General features: G+C 44.2%; 1 protein-coding gene across 2 annotated transcripts in view; it reads right to left on the reverse strand.

The window, feature by feature from the left end:
* Window positions 1–3,304: 3,304 nt before the first annotated feature.
* Window positions 3,305–20,978, reverse strand: part of ankrd12 (ankyrin repeat domain 12) — a 58,558-nt gene continuing 40,884 nt past the window's right edge. The window contains exons 4-13 of one of the 2 annotated variants that reach the window (XM_061798706.1): window positions 19,480–19,551; window positions 19,045–19,185; window positions 18,210–18,413; window positions 17,799–17,941; window positions 17,584–17,731; window positions 8,706–12,814; window positions 8,526–8,624; window positions 7,970–8,113; window positions 7,803–7,898; window positions 3,305–4,392 (exon numbers count right to left, since the gene is read on the reverse strand). In XM_061798706.1, the coding sequence (XP_061654690.1) occupies window positions 4,207–4,392; window positions 7,803–7,898; window positions 7,970–8,113; window positions 8,526–8,624; window positions 8,706–12,814; window positions 17,584–17,731; window positions 17,799–17,941; window positions 18,210–18,413; window positions 19,045–19,185; window positions 19,480–19,551 (5,342 nt within the window). In that variant the 3' untranslated portion in view covers window positions 3,305–4,206. The remainder of the gene's footprint in view (window positions 4,393–7,802; window positions 7,899–7,969; window positions 8,114–8,525; window positions 8,625–8,705; window positions 12,815–17,583; window positions 17,732–17,798; window positions 17,942–18,209; window positions 18,414–19,044; window positions 19,186–19,479; window positions 19,552–20,978) is intronic. The other variant, XM_061798707.1, reaches the window with a different exon arrangement.

The raw sequence follows: 20,978 nt of genomic DNA on the forward strand, positions 1-20,978 counted from the left end.
CCTCCTCTCGAACAGCAACTGCCCTCATGTCCTCCCTCACAACATCCATCAACCTCTTTGGTCTTCCTCTAGCTCTCTTGCCTGGCAGCTCCATCCTCATCATCCTACCAATATACTCACTATTTATTCTCTGGACGTGTCCAAACCATTGAAGTCTGCTCTCTCTAACTTTGTCTCCAAAACATCGAACCTTGGCTGTCCCTCTGATGAGCTCATTTCTAATTTTATCCAACCTGGTCACTCCGAGAGCGAACCTCAACATCGTCATTTCCGCCACCTCCAGCTCTGCTTCCTGCTGTCTCTTCAGTGCCACTGTCTCTAATCCGTACATCATGGCTGGCCTCACCACTGTTTTATAAACTTTGCCCTTCATCACAGCCGAGACTCTTCTGTCACATAACACACCTGACACCTTCCTCCACCCGTTCCAACCTGCTTGGACCCGTTTCTTCACTTCCTGACCACACTCACCATTGCTCTGGACAGTTGACCCCACGTATTTGAAGTCCTCCACCCTTGCTATCTCTTTTCCCTGTAGCCTCACTCTTCCCCCACCACCCCTCTCATTGATGCACATATATTCTGTTTTACTTCAGCTAATCTTCATTCCTCTGCTTTCCAGTGCATGCCTCCACATTTCTAACTGTTCCTCCACCTGCTTCCTGCTTTCACTGCAGATCACAATGTCATCTGCAAACATCATGGTCCACGGGGATACCAGTCTAACCTCATCACCACTGCAAACAGGAAGGGGCTCAGCGCTGATGCCTGTTGCAGTCCCACCTCCACCTTAAATTTGTTTGTCACACCTACAGCACACCTCACCACTGTTCTGCTGCCCTTATACATCCATCCATCCATTTTTTGAGCCGCTTCTCCTCACTAGGGTCACTGGCGTGCTGGAGCCTATCCCAGCTATCATCGGGCAGGAGGCGGGGTACACCATGAACGGGTTTCCAGCTCCTTTTCTGCCAGAAGATACATCAAGTACTCTCCTGCCTGCCTCTCTGATCACATTGGCTGCAGTGGTCCAGTCTTCAGGAAGTCTCAGCGGTCTGTCTCACCTCTTCCCGAAAAGCTGCACAACACTCGTCCTGTCTCAGCTTCCACCACATGGTTCTCTGCCCTGCCTTTGTCTTCCTAATCTTCCACACCACCATCCTATGCTGTCTAGCCACACTCTCCCCTACCACAACCTTACAGTCGGTAACCTCCTTCAGATTCCATCGTCTGCACAAAATGTAATCCACCTGCACGCTTCTACATCTGCTCTTGTAGGTCACCCTATGTTCCTGCCTCTTATGGAAAAAAGTGTTCACTACAGCCATTTGCATCCTTTTTGCAAAGATGGTGGCATCTGTCCCTCCAAGTTCCTTTCCTGGATGCCGCACTTACCCATCACTTCTTCATCACCCCTATTACCTTCACCAACATGTCCATTACAATCTGCACCAATCACGACTCTCTCTCTGTCTGTAATGCTCAGAACTACTTCGTCTAGCTCCTTCCAGAATTTCTCTTTCACCTCGAGGTCACATCCTACTTGTGGGGCATAGCCACTAATCACATTATACATAACACCCTCAATTTCAAGTTTCAGCCTCATCACTCGATCTGATACTCTTTTCACCTCCAAGACATTCTTAGCCAACTCTTCTTTTCAAATAACCCCGACTCCATTTCTCTTCCCATCTACACCATGGTAAAATAATTTAAACCCTGCCCCTAAACTTCCAGCCTTACTGCCTTTCCACCTGGTCTCCTGGAAACACAATATATCAACGTTTCTCCTAATCATCATGTCAACCAACTCCCGAGATTTTCCTGTCATAGTCCCAACATTCAAAGTCCCCACATTCAGTTCTAGGCTCTGTGCTTTCCTCTTCTTTCTGCCGAAGAACCCGCTTTCCACCTCTTCTTCTTCTTCGACTTCGACCCACAGTAGCTGAATTTCCACAGGCGCCCTCCAGGTTGACGGCGCCGGAGGCGGACATTGTTAACCCGGGCCACGACCGATCCGGTATGGAATTCTTTGGATGAACGCTCATATTTGTTTGGCAAAGTTTTAAGACGGATGCCCTTCCTGACGCAACCCTCTGCATTTATCCGGGCTCGTGCCCCCCATAGGGCTGCATTATTTAACTATAATGGAAATTAATTCATATTAAAAATTATGAAACAATTACAAAATACATTAAATTTAACAAAAATAGTAATTATATGAGGTGCTGGAGGGGGAAGAATGAGGCTACAGGGAGAAGAGATAGCAAAGGTAGAGTACTAAATACTTAGGTTCAAGAATCCACAGCTATGGTTAGTATGGCAAGGAGGTGAATAAAGAGATCCAAACAGGTTGAACAGGTGGAGGAAAGTGTCAGGTGTGTTTTGTGACAGAATAGTCTCTGCTAGGATGAAAGGCAAGTTTACAAGACAGTGCTGAGGCCAGCCATGATAGCAAGGGTGGAGGACTTTAAATACTTGGGAGTCAACAGTCCAGAGCAATGGTGAGTGTGGTAAGGAAGTGAAGAAATGGATCCAAGCAGGTTGGAACAGGTGGAGGAAGGTGTCAGAAGAGTCTCTGCTAGGATGAAGCGCAAAGTTTATAAAATAGTGGTGGGGCCAGCCATTATGTACGGATTACAGACAGTGGCACTGAAGAGTCAACAGGAAGCAGAGCTGGAGGAGGCGGAAATGAAGATGCTGAGGTTCGCTCTCGGAGTGACCAGGCTGGATAGGATTATAAATGAGAAATGATTTTGGAGACAAAGTTAGAGAGAGCAGACTTTGATGCTTTGGACATGTCCAGAGGAGATAGTACGTATATTGGTAGAAGGAAGATGAGGATGGAGCTGCCAGGCAAGTGAGCTCTATAGGAAGACCAAAGAGGTTGATAGATGTAGTGAGGGAAGACATGAGGGAAGTTGGTGTTAGAGAAGAGGATGCAGGAGATAGGCTTACATGGTAAAGGATGGTGTGCTGTGGCAGGGCCTAATGGGAGAAGGCGAAAGGAAAAAATGTATAACAAATGTATATGTAAAACAATATTTAAAATAAATACTTAAAAAAAAAAAGAAAAACTATTATTTCAGTCTATATTTAAAACAAATAATTACATAGGGCAATTCCAGGAATGTAGTTGATTTCTATATAAAACAAAACAAATATTCAAAAATATTTAACTAGAAAATAGCATTTTTAAATAAATTATCAAGGTTTTTATACAAGTTCATATGCATGTATTGCAATTAAAAGTTTGTTAAAAAAATCCCATTTCCTAAAAATTTAAAATCTCAGCACAAGCAAGTTTTAGTTTCACAACAAATAAAATTTATTCAATTATATATATTACAAGTATGTACAGGTCATGTAACAAGTAAATATTAAAATAGACATTTTTTTAGAACTATTGTTCATCAAAAGGCATTATGTTGAAAAAATAGCTTTTTGTCATGATCTTGCGTTGAAACTGTCGTTTGCTTTTTTTTAATGTTTATTTTTTACTCCATCGCTCTCCTCCAAAGACTCCAAAGCACACGCGGGACGGACATGCACCCACACACTCACACAGGAGGAGGAGGCGAGTACACGTGGGGGGAAAAAAAAGAAAAAAAAAACATTTGGTGAGGTTGAAAAAAGGCATGCACAGCATTAAATTGTGACAGCGGGAAAAACACAGAAACAAAAAAGAAAAACCACACAAGGACATCACAAACAAAGAGGAAAACACACCGAAAACAAACACTTTGGTCCATTAAAACGGGAGACGTTTACAATCAAAGTATCTTGTACTTTTTTTTGTTGGTTGGTTTTTGTACAGCGCTTTTTAAAACCATAATTACAAATTTTCTTGCTATGTACAAATGCACAAGATTTTGTATGTATAAAATAAGTTAAAAAATTAAGAGCACAATCTGTACACAAAAGTATACACACTCAACTGTGATTTTTGTGTGTGTGTGCATGCGTGTGTGTAAGTGACCCTGCTTAACGCGTCATGATGGTGACGGCGAAGGGTTCGGCGTGCTGTTTGGCGCCCCGGCATCCTGCGCTGGCCGACCCTTTGTTCTCCTGGACCGGCATCTTGCTGGCGGTCATAAGTGATCCCCACTGCGCTGGTCGAGCGCACCGCCCCTTTAAGTGCTTCGCATTTTTGGTCGCCGTCGTCACATAGCGGCGGCCGCGAGCATGGTGTGTCGTCGGCTTCCCTCATATGGGCGTGAGGTCAAAGTCGTCGTTGACCTCCACCAGCGGGATGTAGAACTCAGGGATCTCGAAGATGCTGGTGGACTTGTAGGTGGCCGGGTCCAGCTCTTGGAGCTTGAGTTGCCACTCCAGGCGTTGCACGGCATTCAGCGCTGCCGCCTCGTGTTGCTGACGCATGAGCAGGCACGTCTGGAAAATGAAGATTAGAAAATGTCTATTTTAATAAGACTTGTCACTTTATTATTTGCATAAATAAACCAATTATCAAATAAAAAAGGTTACATGTATATATGCGTGTAAAATTGCTTATTTAATTGTTTTTTAAAATTTTATTTACAAATTATTCACCACTATTTACAAATTACATGAATAGATAAGTGTCCATTTGACAAAAAAACAAAAACAAAACAAAAAAAAGCTTCATTCACAAAACATATTTCATGCAATTTATTAATAAATTAAAAGGAGGTACTTTTTTAAATTTTACTATTAAAAATATTTCACGAGCTGTGGGTCGTGACCGAAAGAACAAGATCCCGGATACAAGCGGCCAAAATGAATTTTCTCTGTAGGGTGTCCGGGTTCTCCCTTAGAGATAGGGTGAGAAGCTAGGTCATCCGGGAGGGGCTCAGAGTAGAGCCACTGCTCCTCTGCATTGAGAGGAGCCAGATGAGGTGGCTGTTTAGGATGCCTCCCGGACACCTCCCTGGTGAGGTGTTCTGGGCACGTCCCACTGGGAGGAGAACCAGGGGATGACCCAGGACACGCTGGAGAGACTATGTCTCTCGGCTGGCCTGGGAACGCCTCGGAATCCCCTTGGAAGAGCTGGAGGAAGTGGCTGTGGAGAGGGAAGTCTAGGCTTCCCTGCTGAGGCTGCTGCCCCCGCGACCCAGCCTCGGATAAGTGGAGGAAAATGGATAGATTGTAAATATATATTAAGAAAAATATTTAATACATTAAAAGTTATTGTAGTATTTTATTTTACGAGCATAGATATATTTTTATTTACAATAAATAAACCAATTATTTGATGAAAAAAAATGTAATGGTTACTTATTTTTTTATATATACAGTGGGGTAACAACGTATTATAGTCAGCGACCAATTGTGCAAGTTCTCCCACTTAAAAAGATGAGAGAGACCTGTAATTTTCATCATGGGTATACCTCACCTATGAGAGACAAAATGAAGAAAAAAAAAATGCAGAAAATCAGATTTTTAATGAATTAATGCGTAAATTCCTCGGTAAAATAAGTATTTTAACAAGCAAGATTTATGGCTCTCACAGACCTGTAACTTCGTCGTTAAGAGCCTCCTCTGTCCTCCACTCGTTACCTGTATTAATGGCACCTGTTTGGACTCATCAGTATAAAAGACACCTGTCCACAAACTCAAACAGTCAAACTCCACTATGGCCAAGACCAAAGCGCTGTCAAAGGTCACCAGAAACAAAATTGACCTGCACCAGGCTGAGAAGACCGAATTTGCATTAGGTAAACAGCTTGGTGTGAAGAAATCAACTGTGGGAGCAATTACTAGAAAATGGAAGAAATACAAGACCACTGATAATCTCCCTCGATCTGGGGCTCCATGGACGATCTCACTCCGTGGGGTCAAAATGATCACAAGAACGGTGAGCAAAAATCCCAGAACTACATGGGGGAACCTAGTGAATGACTTGCAGAGAGCTGGGACCAAAGTAACAAAGGCTACCATCAGTAACACACTACACCGCCAGGGACTCAAATCCTGCAGTGCCAGACATGTCCCCCTGCTGAAGCCAGTAAATGTCCAGGCCTGTCTGCAGTTTGTGAGAGAGCATTTGGATGATCTACAAGAGGATTGGGAGAATGTCATATGGTCAGATGAAACCAAAGTAGAACTTTTTGGTAAAAACTCAACTTGTCATGTTTGGAGGAGAAAGAATGCCGAGTTGCATCCACAGAACACCATACCTACTTGTGAAGCATGGGGGTGGAAACGTCATGCTTTGGGGCTGTTTTTCTGCAACGGGACCAGGAAGACTGATCCGTGTAAAGGAAAGAATGAATGGCGCCATGTATTGTTAGATTTTGAGTGAAAACCTCCTTCCATTAGCAAGGCCATTGAAGATGAAACATGGCTGGGTCTTTCAGCATGACAATGATCCCAAACACACCGCCCGGGCAACGAAAGAGTGGCTTGGTAAGAAGCATTTCAAGGTCCTCGAGTGGCCTAACCAGTCTCTAGATCCCACCCCCCTATAAAAAATATTTGGAGGGAGTTGAAAGTCTGTGTTGCCCAGCGACAGCTCCAAAACATCACTGCTGTAGAGGAGATCTGCATGGAGGAATGGGCCAAAATACCAGCAACAGTGTGTGAAAACCTTGAAGACTTATAGAAAACGTTTGACCTCTGTCATTGCCAACAAAGGGTATATAACAAAGCATTGAGATGAACTTTTGTTATTGACCTAATACTTATTTTCAACCATAATTTGCTAATAAATTCTTTAAAAAAAAAACAAAAAAAAACCATCAGATAAGGTATACTTATGATGGAAATGACAGGCCTCGCTCATCTTTTCAAGTGGGAGAACTTGCACAATTGGTGGCTGATTAAATGCTTTTTTGCCCCACTGTTAAAATTAATTTATAAATTTATTTTACAAATATTTCTATATTTGTAATATTATCTTGCCTGAAGATAGCTGGGATAGGCTCAAGGACGCCCGCGACCCCAGAAAATGGATGGATGGATTTAAGAATAAATTAAATTAAAAACAATTATTTCATATTTTTAAAAATGTATATAGAAAACCAAGTAATATTGCTTTATTTTATCAGTTACAATAAATAACCAATTATGAAATATACATAAAATTTTTCAAAATATGTAAAATTCAACTAATCATTTATTAAAAAGGTTAAATTTCTATGTAAAATTGTTTTACAGTAAAGCCCCGCTATTTTGCTGTTCCACTACATTGTGGTTTTTTTGTTATTGCAGTTGAGACTGTTCTTGTACTGTTTGTACAATATTTTTGTGTTATCCATTACTCTCTCTCTCTCTCAATATATTATCCATCCATCCATTTTCTGATCCGCTTCTCCTCACTAGGGTCGCGGGCGTGCTGGATCCTATCCCAGCTTTCATCGGGCAGGAGGCGGGGTACACCCTGAATTGGTTGCCAGTCAATCGCAGGGCACATACAAACAAACAACCATTTGAACTCACATTCACACCTATGGGCAATTTAGAGTTGTCAATTAACCTACCATGCATGTTTTTGGGATGTGGGAGGAAACCGGAGTGCCTGGAGAAAACCCACACAGGCAGGGGGAGAACATGCAAACTCCACACAGGCGGGGCTGGGGATTGAACCCCAGTCCTCAGAACTCTGAGGCAGACGCTCTAACCAGTCGGCCAACCGTGCCGCCCTGAATATATTACATATGCTTAAATGTATTGTTTTAAATGTGTTTAAAGACCCTGAAATTTTTTAAGTGCAGTAAATGCTAGGGCAACACCCCTAGGGTGTATTTAAATATTTATGAAGTCAGGTTGAATCCATCACTCAGATGTGAGGTAGCACTTTTCTAATAGATGTTACAATTGACCTTGAGCTTGTCAAACTTGTCGTCGACGTCTTGTAGCCAGGACATGAACTGCCTAGCGTTGAATCGGTCTCTCACCGATGTTTTGCCATCGTCGCTCTGCAATGCAAACACGCTCACATCAAGTAGCCACTAACTGAGGAGTATCTAGTCGCTTTTGTGGTTCTCACCTGAACGTCTTGGGGCATGTTGTAGACTTCGGCATCCAGCAGCACGGTGCAGGCACTGAACGGCAGCGTCTGATTGGCCAGTGTCCTTGCTGCGCGGTAGTGCACGCGCAGGACTTCCTGCTCGTTGGACACGATTAGCTTCTCCTGTGTAAGGGAAGAAGGAAAAACCATAATCGTGTGACGCTGGCAAACTCGAAAGACTTGGGCACAGTTTCAAATCTCGGCTCAGACCTTTCTGTAGTTTCGCTGTTCTCTCATGTTTGCATCGATTTTATCTGGGTACTCCGACTTCCTCTAAATTTTCCATAGGCGTGAATGTTTGTGACAATACTTGTCTAGCTGTGCCCTGCAATTGGCTAGCAACTAATCCAGGGTGCACCCCGCTCTTGCCCAAAGTCACCTGGGACAGGCTCCAGTTCACACTAATGAAGACAAGCACTATAGAAAATTGATTGATCGTATCTGAATAGCTTTATTCAAGATTTACTACAGACCAGTTTAGCATGATAAACGCTATATAAGATAGATGGATGGAAAACAGTGAATTATGCCTCACCCTCTCGATGCTGTGCTGCAGACGCAGTTTCATGCGGACCACCTCCTGCTGTTTGAACATCTCCTTCAGCTGCTCGGGTAGCGAGGGTGGCGGAGTTATCTGTCCAGGATATTTACATCATTTAAATCGCAAGTGCTACATTTTGAGTTACAATAAAAAAATATGTTTGTGTTGATTTACCGTGGGAATACACAACTTGCTGAGCGGATTGCCGTCTAGGAGGTAGGAGCCGTTGAAGGTGACATACTCATCGTAGTACTGTGGCGGCTGTGGCGCCACACTGCACAGCACCTTGCGCTTTTCCTCGATCTTCCTCCGGATGTGCAGGAACTCGTAGTACGGGTTGGCGCGCTCCGTCTGATAGGGTTCGATCTCCTCCAGCTTGACTGACGCCACGATAGCGGCAAGCGACTGCTGTTGGACAGGCTCGCCACTCTCCCGTTCCTGGTCCTGCTGCGGGACTGGACCAACATGGCAGGAGGGTGGCTTGAGCATCTTCCTTTTACGTGGATGCGGCACATGTAGGTCCTCGTCTGAGGAACGGAGCTTGAGTTTGGCAACAGAGCAGTCAGATTCCGGTTCTCCGGACTGGGGGGACGAGTTACCCGAGGTGTTGCTACTGCTGCTGCTGCTGCTGCTACTGCTGCTACAGCTGCTGCTGCTCAGGTCGCTGTGGCCTGTTGGCTGCATGGCAGCCAGACTCGACTCTTCAGCAGAGGACTCTGGTTTCCTGTCCGAGGGGTCCACGTCCATGGACTCCGAGGAAAACTCTGCAGTCAGCTCTTCTTCAAGTGAAGAATTCTGAGGATTGTCAGGGTTCTGCGGGATGTTGCATATCTCATGGTCCTTGGCAAGGCTTGACCTGTCTTCAGACGGCTCCATTGGAGTGTCACAGATGACTACAACAGGAGGTCTTAGATCCAAATTCTCTCGAGGATATCTGGACTCTGTGCTTGGTAGGGATTCAGTCGTGCTGGTGGAGGGTACTGGACTTTCTGTCGCCTCCATCTTGAGGCTCTCTGGGACATTTTCCACACTTTGGTGTTCTGCACCATCTGGGGTCACTGGTTTTTCCTTCCGGTCCCAAAGCTGGGCTGATGAAAAAGAGTCCACCGGCTGAATGCTCGCAGGGACAGGGTCCCCAGGCTGGAGGCTTTCAGGGTTCGTGAACTCTGGTTGTTCTGTAGACAGAGATGCTGACGGTGGGTCAGAGTCCCTGTTAATAGCGTCTGGTTGTGAAGTTGGACTTTCCAGACAGGGGATATCCCTCATGACAGTGGAATCAGGGGGTTTGATTGCAGGACTACCACAGAGAGTGAGATTTGGAGGCTCTCTGTTTGGCGAGGAGCTGCCAGCAGTATCATCACACTCTATGACGGACTCAGAATTTGAACATTGTGGACCGACGTCCACTTCGTCTTTTTCTGTTGACGTCTCTCGCGTTTGTGGACCCTCTATGTGGGGCTTCTTCGGACTGTCAGCCACCCTGGATTCAGTGGACGTGTTGGCATCCTCGTCCAGGATGGCCCTGAGGTATGCAGATTCGTGTCTGCAGGGAAATGTCGGGCGCTGCACATTCGGAAGAACGCCGCAGTCCTTATCCAAAACAGATGGCAATCTGGTGGCCTGGATGACGAGGGAAGACTGCAAGAATGTAGGCTGCATGTCAGCTGCCTCCGGGTTCATGTCAGAGTCGTACTCCACGTGCTTGGGGGTCAACATTGCAGCCTGGCAGGAGTCCTCGGAGCTGGCGACAGAGACCAGGGACATGGACCTGGACATGAGACCGCAGTGCTCACCCTCGGGCCGCGGGGATCTGCTTAAGCAGTTCTCAACTGCCGACATAACCTTGGTGCCGATGGAAGGCAAGGTCTTTCCGTCCAGGGACACGGTCCTGAGGCTGGAGGTGTCCTTCAGGGGTTTCTCTCGACCGTGGGTGTCGGAAGATTCAGAGCTTTTGGACCGCATTAGCTCTTTGGTGAAGCAGGCGTCTGTCTTAGTCTTGTCTTTTGGCCTGGATTTTCCAGGGTCCGCCAGAGGTCTCTGTTTGAGCCTCTCACGCTCCTTCTGCTTGATCTTCTCCAGGTGCTTCCGGTGCCACTGCTCGATCTCTTGATCCTTCAGGCTGAGCATGCGCTCAAAGCTGGTCTGCATCAGGTCGTCGTTCACCAAGCGCTTCTCTTTAGGCCTGGCGTCTCGCGCTCCGGGAGTGGGGTTTTTTTGCTTGGGCTTTTCAGTGTCGGTCTCGCTCGGCTTGACTTTGCCAATTTTGGCCTGCAGGGAGCGGTCCTTGTGTCGGTCCCTGTGCCTGTCCGGATCTCTGTCCCGCTCCCTCCGGTCCCGATCCTTCTCTGGTGTCCTCACAGCCTCTTCCTTGGATTTCGTGAACAAGGACTTTCCACCCTCAGAGAGATAAGCCTTCTTTTCTTCCAGAAGTACTTTTAGATTTGAACTCGAGGAAAAGTTTCCATCTTTTACCTTCTCTTTTCTTTTCCTGTCACAGTCCTTCTCCTTGGAGCGGTCAGATTTGCCGTGATCTGAGGTTTTCTCCAAAGGCTTCATTTTCTTATCGGAGCTCACGCGATCCCTTTCTTTGTGATCCGTGACACTGTAATCTCTATCGGAGCGTTTGTCAAGCTTGTCACGATTCTTCCTGCTGTCTTCGTGTTTCTTTGCAGCAGATAAAGACTTGAGTTTGTCACTCTCCTTGTAGTTTTTATCACCTGGCGAGTGGCAGGATGTGGCTCCGGAGCGCTCTTTTTCCTTCCAGCGCTCCAACTGATTCTGTGATTCTGCTCTGTCTGTGTGCTCCGACCTGATCTTTTTTTCTTTGTCCGGATGCCTTCTCTCCAGTTTTTCCGGTTCCTTCTCTTTTCCTGGGAGCCGCTTGTCTGTTTTCTCACGTATGGGCTCCAGATGTTCCTGATCAGCAGTGACGGTTATGGGCTTCTCGTCAGTCTCCTCTTGCACACTGTTGCTCTGCGGCGGCTCAGCATCTGGAATCCGGCCGCCACAGTCGCCTCTGTCGTCGCGCTCTTTCGGCCTCTCCTCCCTGCGCTCTTTTTTCACCGCCTTGTCCTTGTCACGCTCTTCCCTCAGCCGCTTCTCCTTGCCACTGGAATGTTTCTCCTTGGTGTTCTTCTCCTCCTTGAAAGGGGAGCAGTCAGATGTCCTGTGCTCCTCCGCTTCACGTTTCACGAGTAGCGTGTCATCCATCTCGTCGCTTTTAAAGAAGTTCTCCTTCCAGAACTCTCTGTCAAATTCTAGATTCCTGTGGCCCTCTCTCCTGGCATCCTTCTGCCTGTGACGGCTGCGCTCCGCCTCATACTCTCTCCTATGTTTGTCTTTCTCCTTGTGTTTGAGTTTGTGCTTCTTTGCTGCTTTGACATCCAGGTCCGTTTTACGCACTGCGCTCTCTGTACTGTCTGGGGCGGTGGTATCCCTCCACGGGCTGGAGTGGCTGTCGTCGCGCTCGCCATCTCTCTGGTGGTGCTTGCTCTTCTCCTTGTGCTTGTGGGCCTTGGTGCTCGAGCCTTCCGTGGAGTAGTCAGCGTCTGAGTAGTGGTTATACTTGATGGTGTCGGTGGGACATGAGCTGTTCTCCTGCTTAAGCAGTGTGTGCTTGTCGGCCAGGCCGTGGATGAGCTTGGGAGACTTGATGGTCGACAAGTGGAAGAGGTGCACAGATGAGTCATCTTTGGGGCTGAAGGACATCTTAAAAGAGTCCTCCTCATGGCCTTTGTCCATGCTCTCCGACACGGTGGCCAGCTGGAGGACCAGCGTCTTGCTGTTCTCCTTCCCATCCTCTTGGTTTTCCTTATTTTTATTCTGGCTCTTGTTCTTCTTCTTGACTTTGCCCTTGTCTTTCTGCTCACTGCTGTCCTTTTTGGTCATGACGCCCTCCGATCTCTGGGAGCAGGTGGGCGAGCTCCTCTTGTCAGGGAGGCTCTCAAACTCGTCGCTGGACGTGTCCGAATTGCAGTGTACGCGTGGGATCTTCGGCTTCTTGGACTTTGAGAGGGTGTTGCCCTTGGCACTCTGCTTCCCAGCTACATTGTTGCGCTCTTTGTCCTCCTTGTCCCTCTGCCGCAATTCCCGCCGCAGGATGTGTCGCTCATTGAGGGCTTTACTGAGGTCCTCCTCCTCTTCCTCGTCCTTGAACTCGTACTCGTCTAGGTCCGGCACACAAGATGACGACTTGGCTTTCACGTCAGAGTCCTTCTCAGCGTCTGAGTCGTCCATGTTGTCGTCCATGCTGGATGGGTTGACAGAAGGTGGGTCCTCGGAGTCTGCAATACAAAGAGGTCGGATATACATGACAGGATACTTTATTAGGTACACCTGCACAATATAACTGAATTATAAATAAATAAATGGAATAAAATATTCTGCTTCTAAAGTGCCTGCTAAGTCATTTGCGTTTTTTTCTAAATACAACCCCAATTCCAATGAAGTTGGGATGTTGTGTTAAACATAAATAAAAACAGAATACAATGCTTTGCAAATCATGTTCAACCTATATTTAATTGAATACACAACAAAGACAAGATATTTAATGTTCAAACTGATCAACTTTATTGCTTTTAGCAAATAATCATTAACTTAGAATTTTATAGCTGCAACACGTTCCAAAAAAGCTGGGACAGGTGGCAAAAAAGACAGGGAAAGTTGAGGAATGCTCATCAAACACCTGTTTGGAATAACTCACAGGTGAACAGGCTAATTGGGGACAGGTGGGTGCCATGATTGGGTATAAAAGGAGCTTCCCTGAATTGCTCAGTCATTCATAAGCAAAGATGGGGCGAGGTTCACCTCTTTGTGAACAAGTGTGTGAGAAAATAGTCGAACAGTTTAAGGACAATGTTCCTCAACGTACAATTGCAAGGAATTTAGGGATTTCATCATCTACGGTCCATAATATCATCAAAAGGGTCAGAGAATCTGGAGAAATCATTGCATGTAAGGCCGAAAACCAACAGTGAATGCCCGAGACCTTCGATCCCTCAGGCGGCACTGCATCAAAAACCGACGTCAATGTGTAAAGGATAACACCAAATGGGCTCAGGAGCACTTCAGAAAACCAATGTCAGTAAATACAGTTCGGCGCTACATCCGTAAGTGCAACTTGAAACTCTACTATGCAAAGCGAAAACACCCAGAAACGCCGCAGGCTTCTCTGGGCCCGAGCTCATCTAAGATTGACTGATGCAAAGTGGAAAAGTGTTCTGTGGTCCAACGAGTCCACATTTCAAATTGTTTTTGGAACTTGTGTACATCGTGTCCTCCGGGCCAAAGAGGAAAAGAACCATCCGGACTGTTAAGGACGCAAAGTTCAAAAGCCAGCATCTGTGATGGTATGGGGCTGTATTAGTGCCAATGGCATGGGTAACTTACACATCTGTGAAGGCACCATTAATGCTGAAAGGTACATAAGGGTTTTGGAGAAACATATTCTGCCATCGAAGCAACGTCTTTTTCATGGACGCCCCTGCTTATATCAGCAAGACAATGCCAAACCACATTCTGCACGTGTTACAACAGCGTGGCTTCGTAGTAAAAGAGTGCGGGTACTAGACTGGCCTGCCTGCAGTCCAGGCCTGTCTCCCACTGAAAATGTGTGGCGCATTATGAAGCGTAAAATACGACAACGGAGACCCCGGACTGTTGAACAGCTGAAGCTGTACATCAAGCAAGAATGGGAAAGAATTCCACCTACAAAGCTTCAACAAAGTGTCCTCAGTTCCCAAACGTTTATTGAATGTTGTTTAAAGAAAAGGTGATGTAACACAGTGGTAAACATGACCTTGTCTCAGCTTTTTTGGACCGTGTTGCAGTCATAAAATTCTAAGTTAATCATTATTTGCTAAAAACAAAGTTTATCAGTTTGAACATTAAATGTCTGTGTAATGTATTCAATTAAATATAGGTTGAACATGATTTCCAAATCATTGTATTCTTGTTTTTATTTATGTTTAACACAACATCCCAACTTCATTGGACTTGTACATAAATTATGTTTGAAGTGCTGAAAATGTGCAAAGACAGAAAAAATTAGTACTGAATTGTTGAGACATAGCGTTTTCACCATCTCAGTTCAGATTTTTTTGGCAGGGCTAAAATGGGGGCGTGCTGATGCAACCAGGGAACAGCATGAGCTGGCCCTCCTAACTACAGTTCTGCTCATAGGTTTACATACCCTGGCAGAATTTACGATCTCTTGGCCATTTTTCAGAGAAAATGAATAACACAAAACATTTTCTTTCACTCATGGTTGGTGCTTGGGTGAAGCCATTTATTATCAAACAACTGTGTTTACTCTTTTAATGATAATGATAACAGAAACTACACAAATGACACCGATCAGAAGTTTACATACCCTTGAGATTTTGTCCTGATAACATGCACACAAGTTGACACAAATGGGTTTGAATGGCTACTAAAGGGAACCATCCACACCTGTGATCTGTCTGCTTGTAATCAGTGTGTGTATAAAGGTTCAGTGAGTTTCTGGGATCCTGACAGACCCTTGCAGTGAGTCATGGGGAAAGCAAAATAATTGTCAAAAGATCTGCGGGAAAATGTAATTGAACTGTATAAAACAGGAAAGGGATATAAGAAGATATCCAAGGAACTGAGAATGCAAATCAGCAGTGTTCAAACTCTAATTAAGAAGTAGAAAATTAGAGGTTCTGTTGAAACCAAACCACAATCAGGTCGACCAACAAAAATTTCTGCCACAACGGCCAGGAAAATTGTTCGAGATGCAAAGAAAAACCCACAGATGACTTCAGCTGAAATATAGGACTGTGAAAAAAAGTGGTGTGGATAATAAGGAGGCACTTGAAGAAAAATGTGCTGCATGGTCGAGTCGCCAGAAGAAAGTCCTTACTATGCCAATTCCACAATAAAAAAACAAAAAACAAACAAACAAACAAAAAAATTTAATAAATAAATAAAATCACACAATATGCCAAACAGCACAGAGACAAGCCTCAAAACTTCTGGAACAAAATAATCTGTAGTGATACGATCAAAACGAACACAATCACAAACATTACATTTGGAGAGGAGTCAACAAGGCCAATGATGAAAGGTTCAGCATTCCTACTGTGAAACATGGAGGTGGATCGCTGATGTTTTGGGGATGTGTGAGCTAAAAGGCACGGGAAACTTGGTCAAAATTGATGGAAAGATGAATGCAGCATGTTATCAAAAAATACTAGAGGAAAAGTTGCACTCATCAGCTCAGAAGCTGTGCATGGGACGTACTTGGATATTCCAACATGAAAATTACCCAAAACACAAAGCCAAGTCGACCTGTCATTGGCTACAGCAGAATAAAGTGAACGTTCTGATGTGCCCATCTCAGTCTCCTGACCTCGATATTATTGAGCCAATCTGGGGAGATCTCAAGTGTGCAGTTCATACAAGACAGCCCGAAGAATTTACAGGAACTGGACGCCTTTTTCCAAGAAGAATGGGAAGTTTTACATCAGAGAAAATAAAGAGCCTCATCCACAACTACCACAAAAGACTCCAAGCTGTCATTTATGTTATGTAAACTTTTGATCAGGGTCATTTGTGTAGTTTCTGTTGTCATTCTGATTTCAAAAGAGTAAACAGTTGTTTGATAATAAATGTCTTCACTCAAGCACTAACCATAAGTGAAAGAAAAGTTGTTGTGTTACCATTCATACTCTCTGAAAAATGGCCAAGAAATCATAAATTCTGCCAAGGTATGTAAACTTATGAGCACAACTGTATATAAGCACAGAGCGCCGTCTGTGGCTATTCGCCGCAATTATGACTTACTTAGTAATAACTGCCCATTTTTACCACTACATCATCCAGTTAGCCATCAAGCTATGCCTGCAACCCAAAAATACATATTCCATGGACTGTTATTTGGAGTGTGTTATTTGGAGTAAAGTGTCTTTGTTGTGGTGACCCACGCGCAGCTCACGTAGCGAGCCGACGGCGAGTTGGACTACTGGTCCACTGCAAAGTGGCTTGCTACTAGCGGCTAGGCTAGTACATAGTAGGACCAACGTTTGGTCCGTCCAATATGCCACGGCGGAGCCGAAATCTGACATTGGGGAAAAGAACCCTGCAAATGTTCAAGAGCTAGAACAAACGGCAAAGGGAGAGTGGGAGAAAATACCACCTGAGAAGTGCAAAAAGCTTCGTGATGGATACAAGAAACGCTTGGAGGCTGTCATCACTGCCCCCGTGCCACAGAATATTAAGGAGTGCCAATATTGCTGCACGTTTTCTGGTTCTCTTTGAAGTTACAATATCAAAAGTTGAAAAAAAAAAACTTTGTTAAATTAATTTCGACCTCCAGTCAAAAGATCCTGATGATATAAGTTTGGTAGATTTCCATTTATTTCTGAAGATATGATTACAGGTTATGCAAAAAATGAAGAGGTGCAAATAATGGTGAGCACGACTGTAACTGTTTTTTACATTCGCTACCCACCAAGCTAACGAGATAAGTAGCTCACTCAACAACGGTGGGCATAAAATATGTGAGACAAGTGAAAGTTAACTGGTTTTAAACACAGCGGCACAGGTTATTTAGCCAGTAGCTGACTACAGACACTTGAAAACATAGCAGAGGAGGAGGAAGGTGCAAAATTATTTGATTGACAGGTGAAAGGCCCGTTTCCAGCGCCTTCAGCGGACACACCCACACAGTCCAGCAGCTTGAGGGGGGGGCCTTAGTTTTCATTAGTTTAGAACCGTATTTTACATACGTGGTGATTTTTTTTTTATTCATTAAAAATTGGCAGGTGCTTTAAAAACACTTTACTCTGTTGTGTGTCAAATTCACAAGACACTTTTTTTGCTCCCTTTACAGGCACTTTAATAATAGTGCCAAATTCTTATTCGACTGAATGAGAGGCAAGGCGAAGAGTTTCGCTCTTCGTGGCAGGACTCTGGAACAGTGTAAACATTTCTTGAGCTTCTGATTTCTGAAAATGTGTTTGTGAGCAAGCCCTTTTGGATTACAAATAGCGATTATATGTTGCAGCCTGTATGTATATCCTTCATGTACCTGAGGAGCTGTCAGCTTGGTCTGAGAGCGCCGTCTCTCCTTTCAACAGCTGCTCCAGTTCCTCTGAGTCGGCCACATCAACCGGCCGCTCTCCACATTTGTTGGCCTGGAAGGCGTCACCACCGTGGCGTAGCAGCAGCTTCACAATCTGGATGAGAATCACAGGACATGGATATGAATCAAAGCTAAATGTGATGACGAATAATCGGTCTTACGTCTTTATGGCCGCTGCTGGATGCGTCATGAAGAGGCGTGTCGTCATCCAGACCCTGCGTGTTCACCTCAGCGCCGGCTGCTATTAACACCTTAGCCACATCGTAGTAGCCCAGGTTACAAGCTTCATGTAGTGGGGTCCAACCTGGTCAACACGCCAAAACATTTTTTAAGGGGTGTAACAGTACATATTTAGATTTTTTTTAGATGGAATGTATTAGATAAGGCATAGGAAGCGGAACTTTCCTAAAAGGAAGATATACTATTTGTGTTACACATTCCTAAAAAGAAAAAAAAAAATCTAACTTTTAAATATTTTAAATTTGTTTTATTGTATATATTTTGTTTATTTGATATCTAATTTATTGAAGAATTTACTGCAAGCAGTTCTTTCCTAAAAGCCTGCGCCACACCTGCAAAGTCCTTGACATTGACGTCGGCTCCCAAACTGATGAGCTCCTTGACTTGCTTGGCGTCGCCCCGGATGGCGGCCATGTGCAGGGGGGTCTCTCCGCGCTCGTTCCGCTTGTTGACCTTGTCCTTCTGTCGTGACGAGGCGCTGCTGGGGACTTTCTTGGGCACCGGCGTGGTCTGCGAGGGGTGGCTGGGTGTGGAATCTGTGGGAGACAGCCGGATAATGTAACAAAATTATATATTACATAGAAAAATTAGAGTGCTATTTTTTTACTTTATAATATGTACTTTATAAAAACACAGTAATTACATAATTAAACAGAATGTAAATAATTAAACAGTTTTTGCAAAATTATGTGCTTCAATTCAATGGACATTATGCTGCTCCGTCCAGTGTGCGCCCCTTGGACACCTGGGGGCAGTATAACAATATACTATATACAGATGTACATGGAGACAGTCAGTTCCTGGTAAGCTGCAGTAACGGCTTGAAACCTCTTTTATTGACAAATTGATGACTGCCTAATTGCCGCATGTTGTGAATTAAGTTAACGACCACCATACAGCTCTCTCAATCAAAGCGAAAAAACCCCCCAAAACAAAATAAGCCAAATGACGGCTTGTCCTATCCAGCCTACGACAACAGCGACGGCGACCCCCCCAGGAAAAACTCATCGGATCTATATGATTCACTTAAATGGCCTATTTTGAGTTCATAACGGCAAATTTTGCCAAAAGGCGACTGATTTGCATATATGATTTTAGTTAAAAGTAAAAAATAAACTGTTAAAATTTTGGACCAAAGCAAAACTAGTGGCAGACAGATTCACAAACCTGGACTGTTTGCTGTCATTTGCATGAGCAGAGCCATCTGCTTGCGCTCGGACAGCGGGTAGCCAAACAAAAGGTTGGGGGCTTGGGACTTCTTTGCCCCAGACTCCTTTTTCACCTTCTTCTTATCCGGTCCATCCTTATCTGCAAAACAAAACAAAAAAACAACACATTACACCCAGACACAGAGATTCTTGTGTTGAATACAGGCTCTCCACCTTGTATCTAATAACAGATTACAAGTATATGAGGTCGAAAACACAACCCCCCACCAATCCCCCCGGTCTGTAACGACACACATGCATGGGCGGATGCAGGGTGAGAAAACACACACACGTGCATGTGTGTTTGCGGCCGGCGAGGCGGAAAAAAGGGGGAGAGAGAGAGAAAGACTTGTGGAGGGCAGCAGCGGCAGCATCATTAGTATCAGGGGATTACCTGCGTATGTCCGGCAGGGGGCCGCTAATCTCTCCCCCCAGGTCTCAGTGGACTGGCCTGGGTCTGACTCATCTGTGGTGCAAAGCATCGTGGGAAAGCAGGCGTTAAAACGCTCGCCCTGCTCACGTACACGCACACATTATGTATGAGTCATGGCGACACACAGCGGAGGGCAGGAGGGGATAACATCGGCCCTTTCCCCCCCACCGCCATCTCTCCATGTTATTTTTAACTCAATTACAATGAATGACCTTTATAAAAAGTATGGATCGAGGTGGCAAAATCGACATGGATTTCACACAAAAAATAGAATAATTAAATATCCGAGATAAAAAAAACAGTGATAATATTTTTATATTTAGACTGTTTTTTAAGCCGCTCCACTTGGAATTTACATTGAGAGTTTTGTCATATTTGTTGCATTATTTTTGTTCTTTTTTTTCCTGTAAAATTGGTTTAATTAAATTATATTCATTCATTTTCTGGCGTACCTCTTTATTTGTATCTAATTAAATAAGTGGTTAGTTGATTTTTATTACAATAAAAACAAAAAACTTAATGGCTCTTGCGAAACCACCCATGAGTAATTTAACCATACAACTGCCCATAATATTGCTAGAAAAATTGCCTAAGTCATTTTTAACTAACTGTCACGAAAATCTTTTTCCTTTATGTCTGTGTAGATTGTTATTCATCCAGGTGACGGTAATCGGAAAGGTTGAATCGAGGCAAATGGACTCATCTTGATTAATTTGTTGTGTTCTTGTTTTCAGAAAAAATTCTAATGTCTTTGGCAATTATGCTATTAGGCTTACGATACGTCCCCTTTAAGATAGAGCTGGGTGATCGATTTTTATTTATTTATTTATTTTAAAGTAGTTTTTTTAGCGGCTTTCGGAATTCAAAGCACATTCTTGGTGAAGTGCACTGTTTACACTAACGTGGCAGCAAACAGAAAGGAGCTAGTTTACAAAAGCACTGACAAAGTTGTCAACTTAAAGACTTTACTGAACACCTATAATTACTTTTTTTTTTTCAAATGACTTTTTAATTTCACTCATAAACAGACAACATCCATCTATGAAAGACAAGAAAAGATCCCAGTGGAAGGCAATCACAGAGTCAAAGGCGTTAAACTTTGCCAAAGACATGGCACCCATTTATACGTTGCAAAAGTAGTGACTTATCCACATTGGAACCTTTACACGATCAGGATTTTTGGGGCGGATCACGGTCAGTGAGTTTAAAAAAAACGAAAACCGATCACAGATCTGATCACAAGATGGAGCAATGTGTATATTTAAATGACTTGTTCATTTACTGTATATACTTGTGTACTTAATTGCTCAAAAAACTATATTTACAATACATAACGCATCTTTGTTCATCTATTTATGCCAGTGCGGCATAGTGACAGAACAAACGAATGGTCTTCTATTAGAAGGCAGGCAGTACATACAGGAATTAATGTATCCACTTTTTGTGACATTTTTGTTCGT

This window comes from Phyllopteryx taeniolatus, chromosome 14, assembly GCF_024500385.1.
Source record: "Phyllopteryx taeniolatus isolate TA_2022b chromosome 14, UOR_Ptae_1.2, whole genome shotgun sequence".
Taxonomy (NCBI): domain Eukaryota; kingdom Metazoa; phylum Chordata; class Actinopteri; order Syngnathiformes; family Syngnathidae; genus Phyllopteryx; species Phyllopteryx taeniolatus.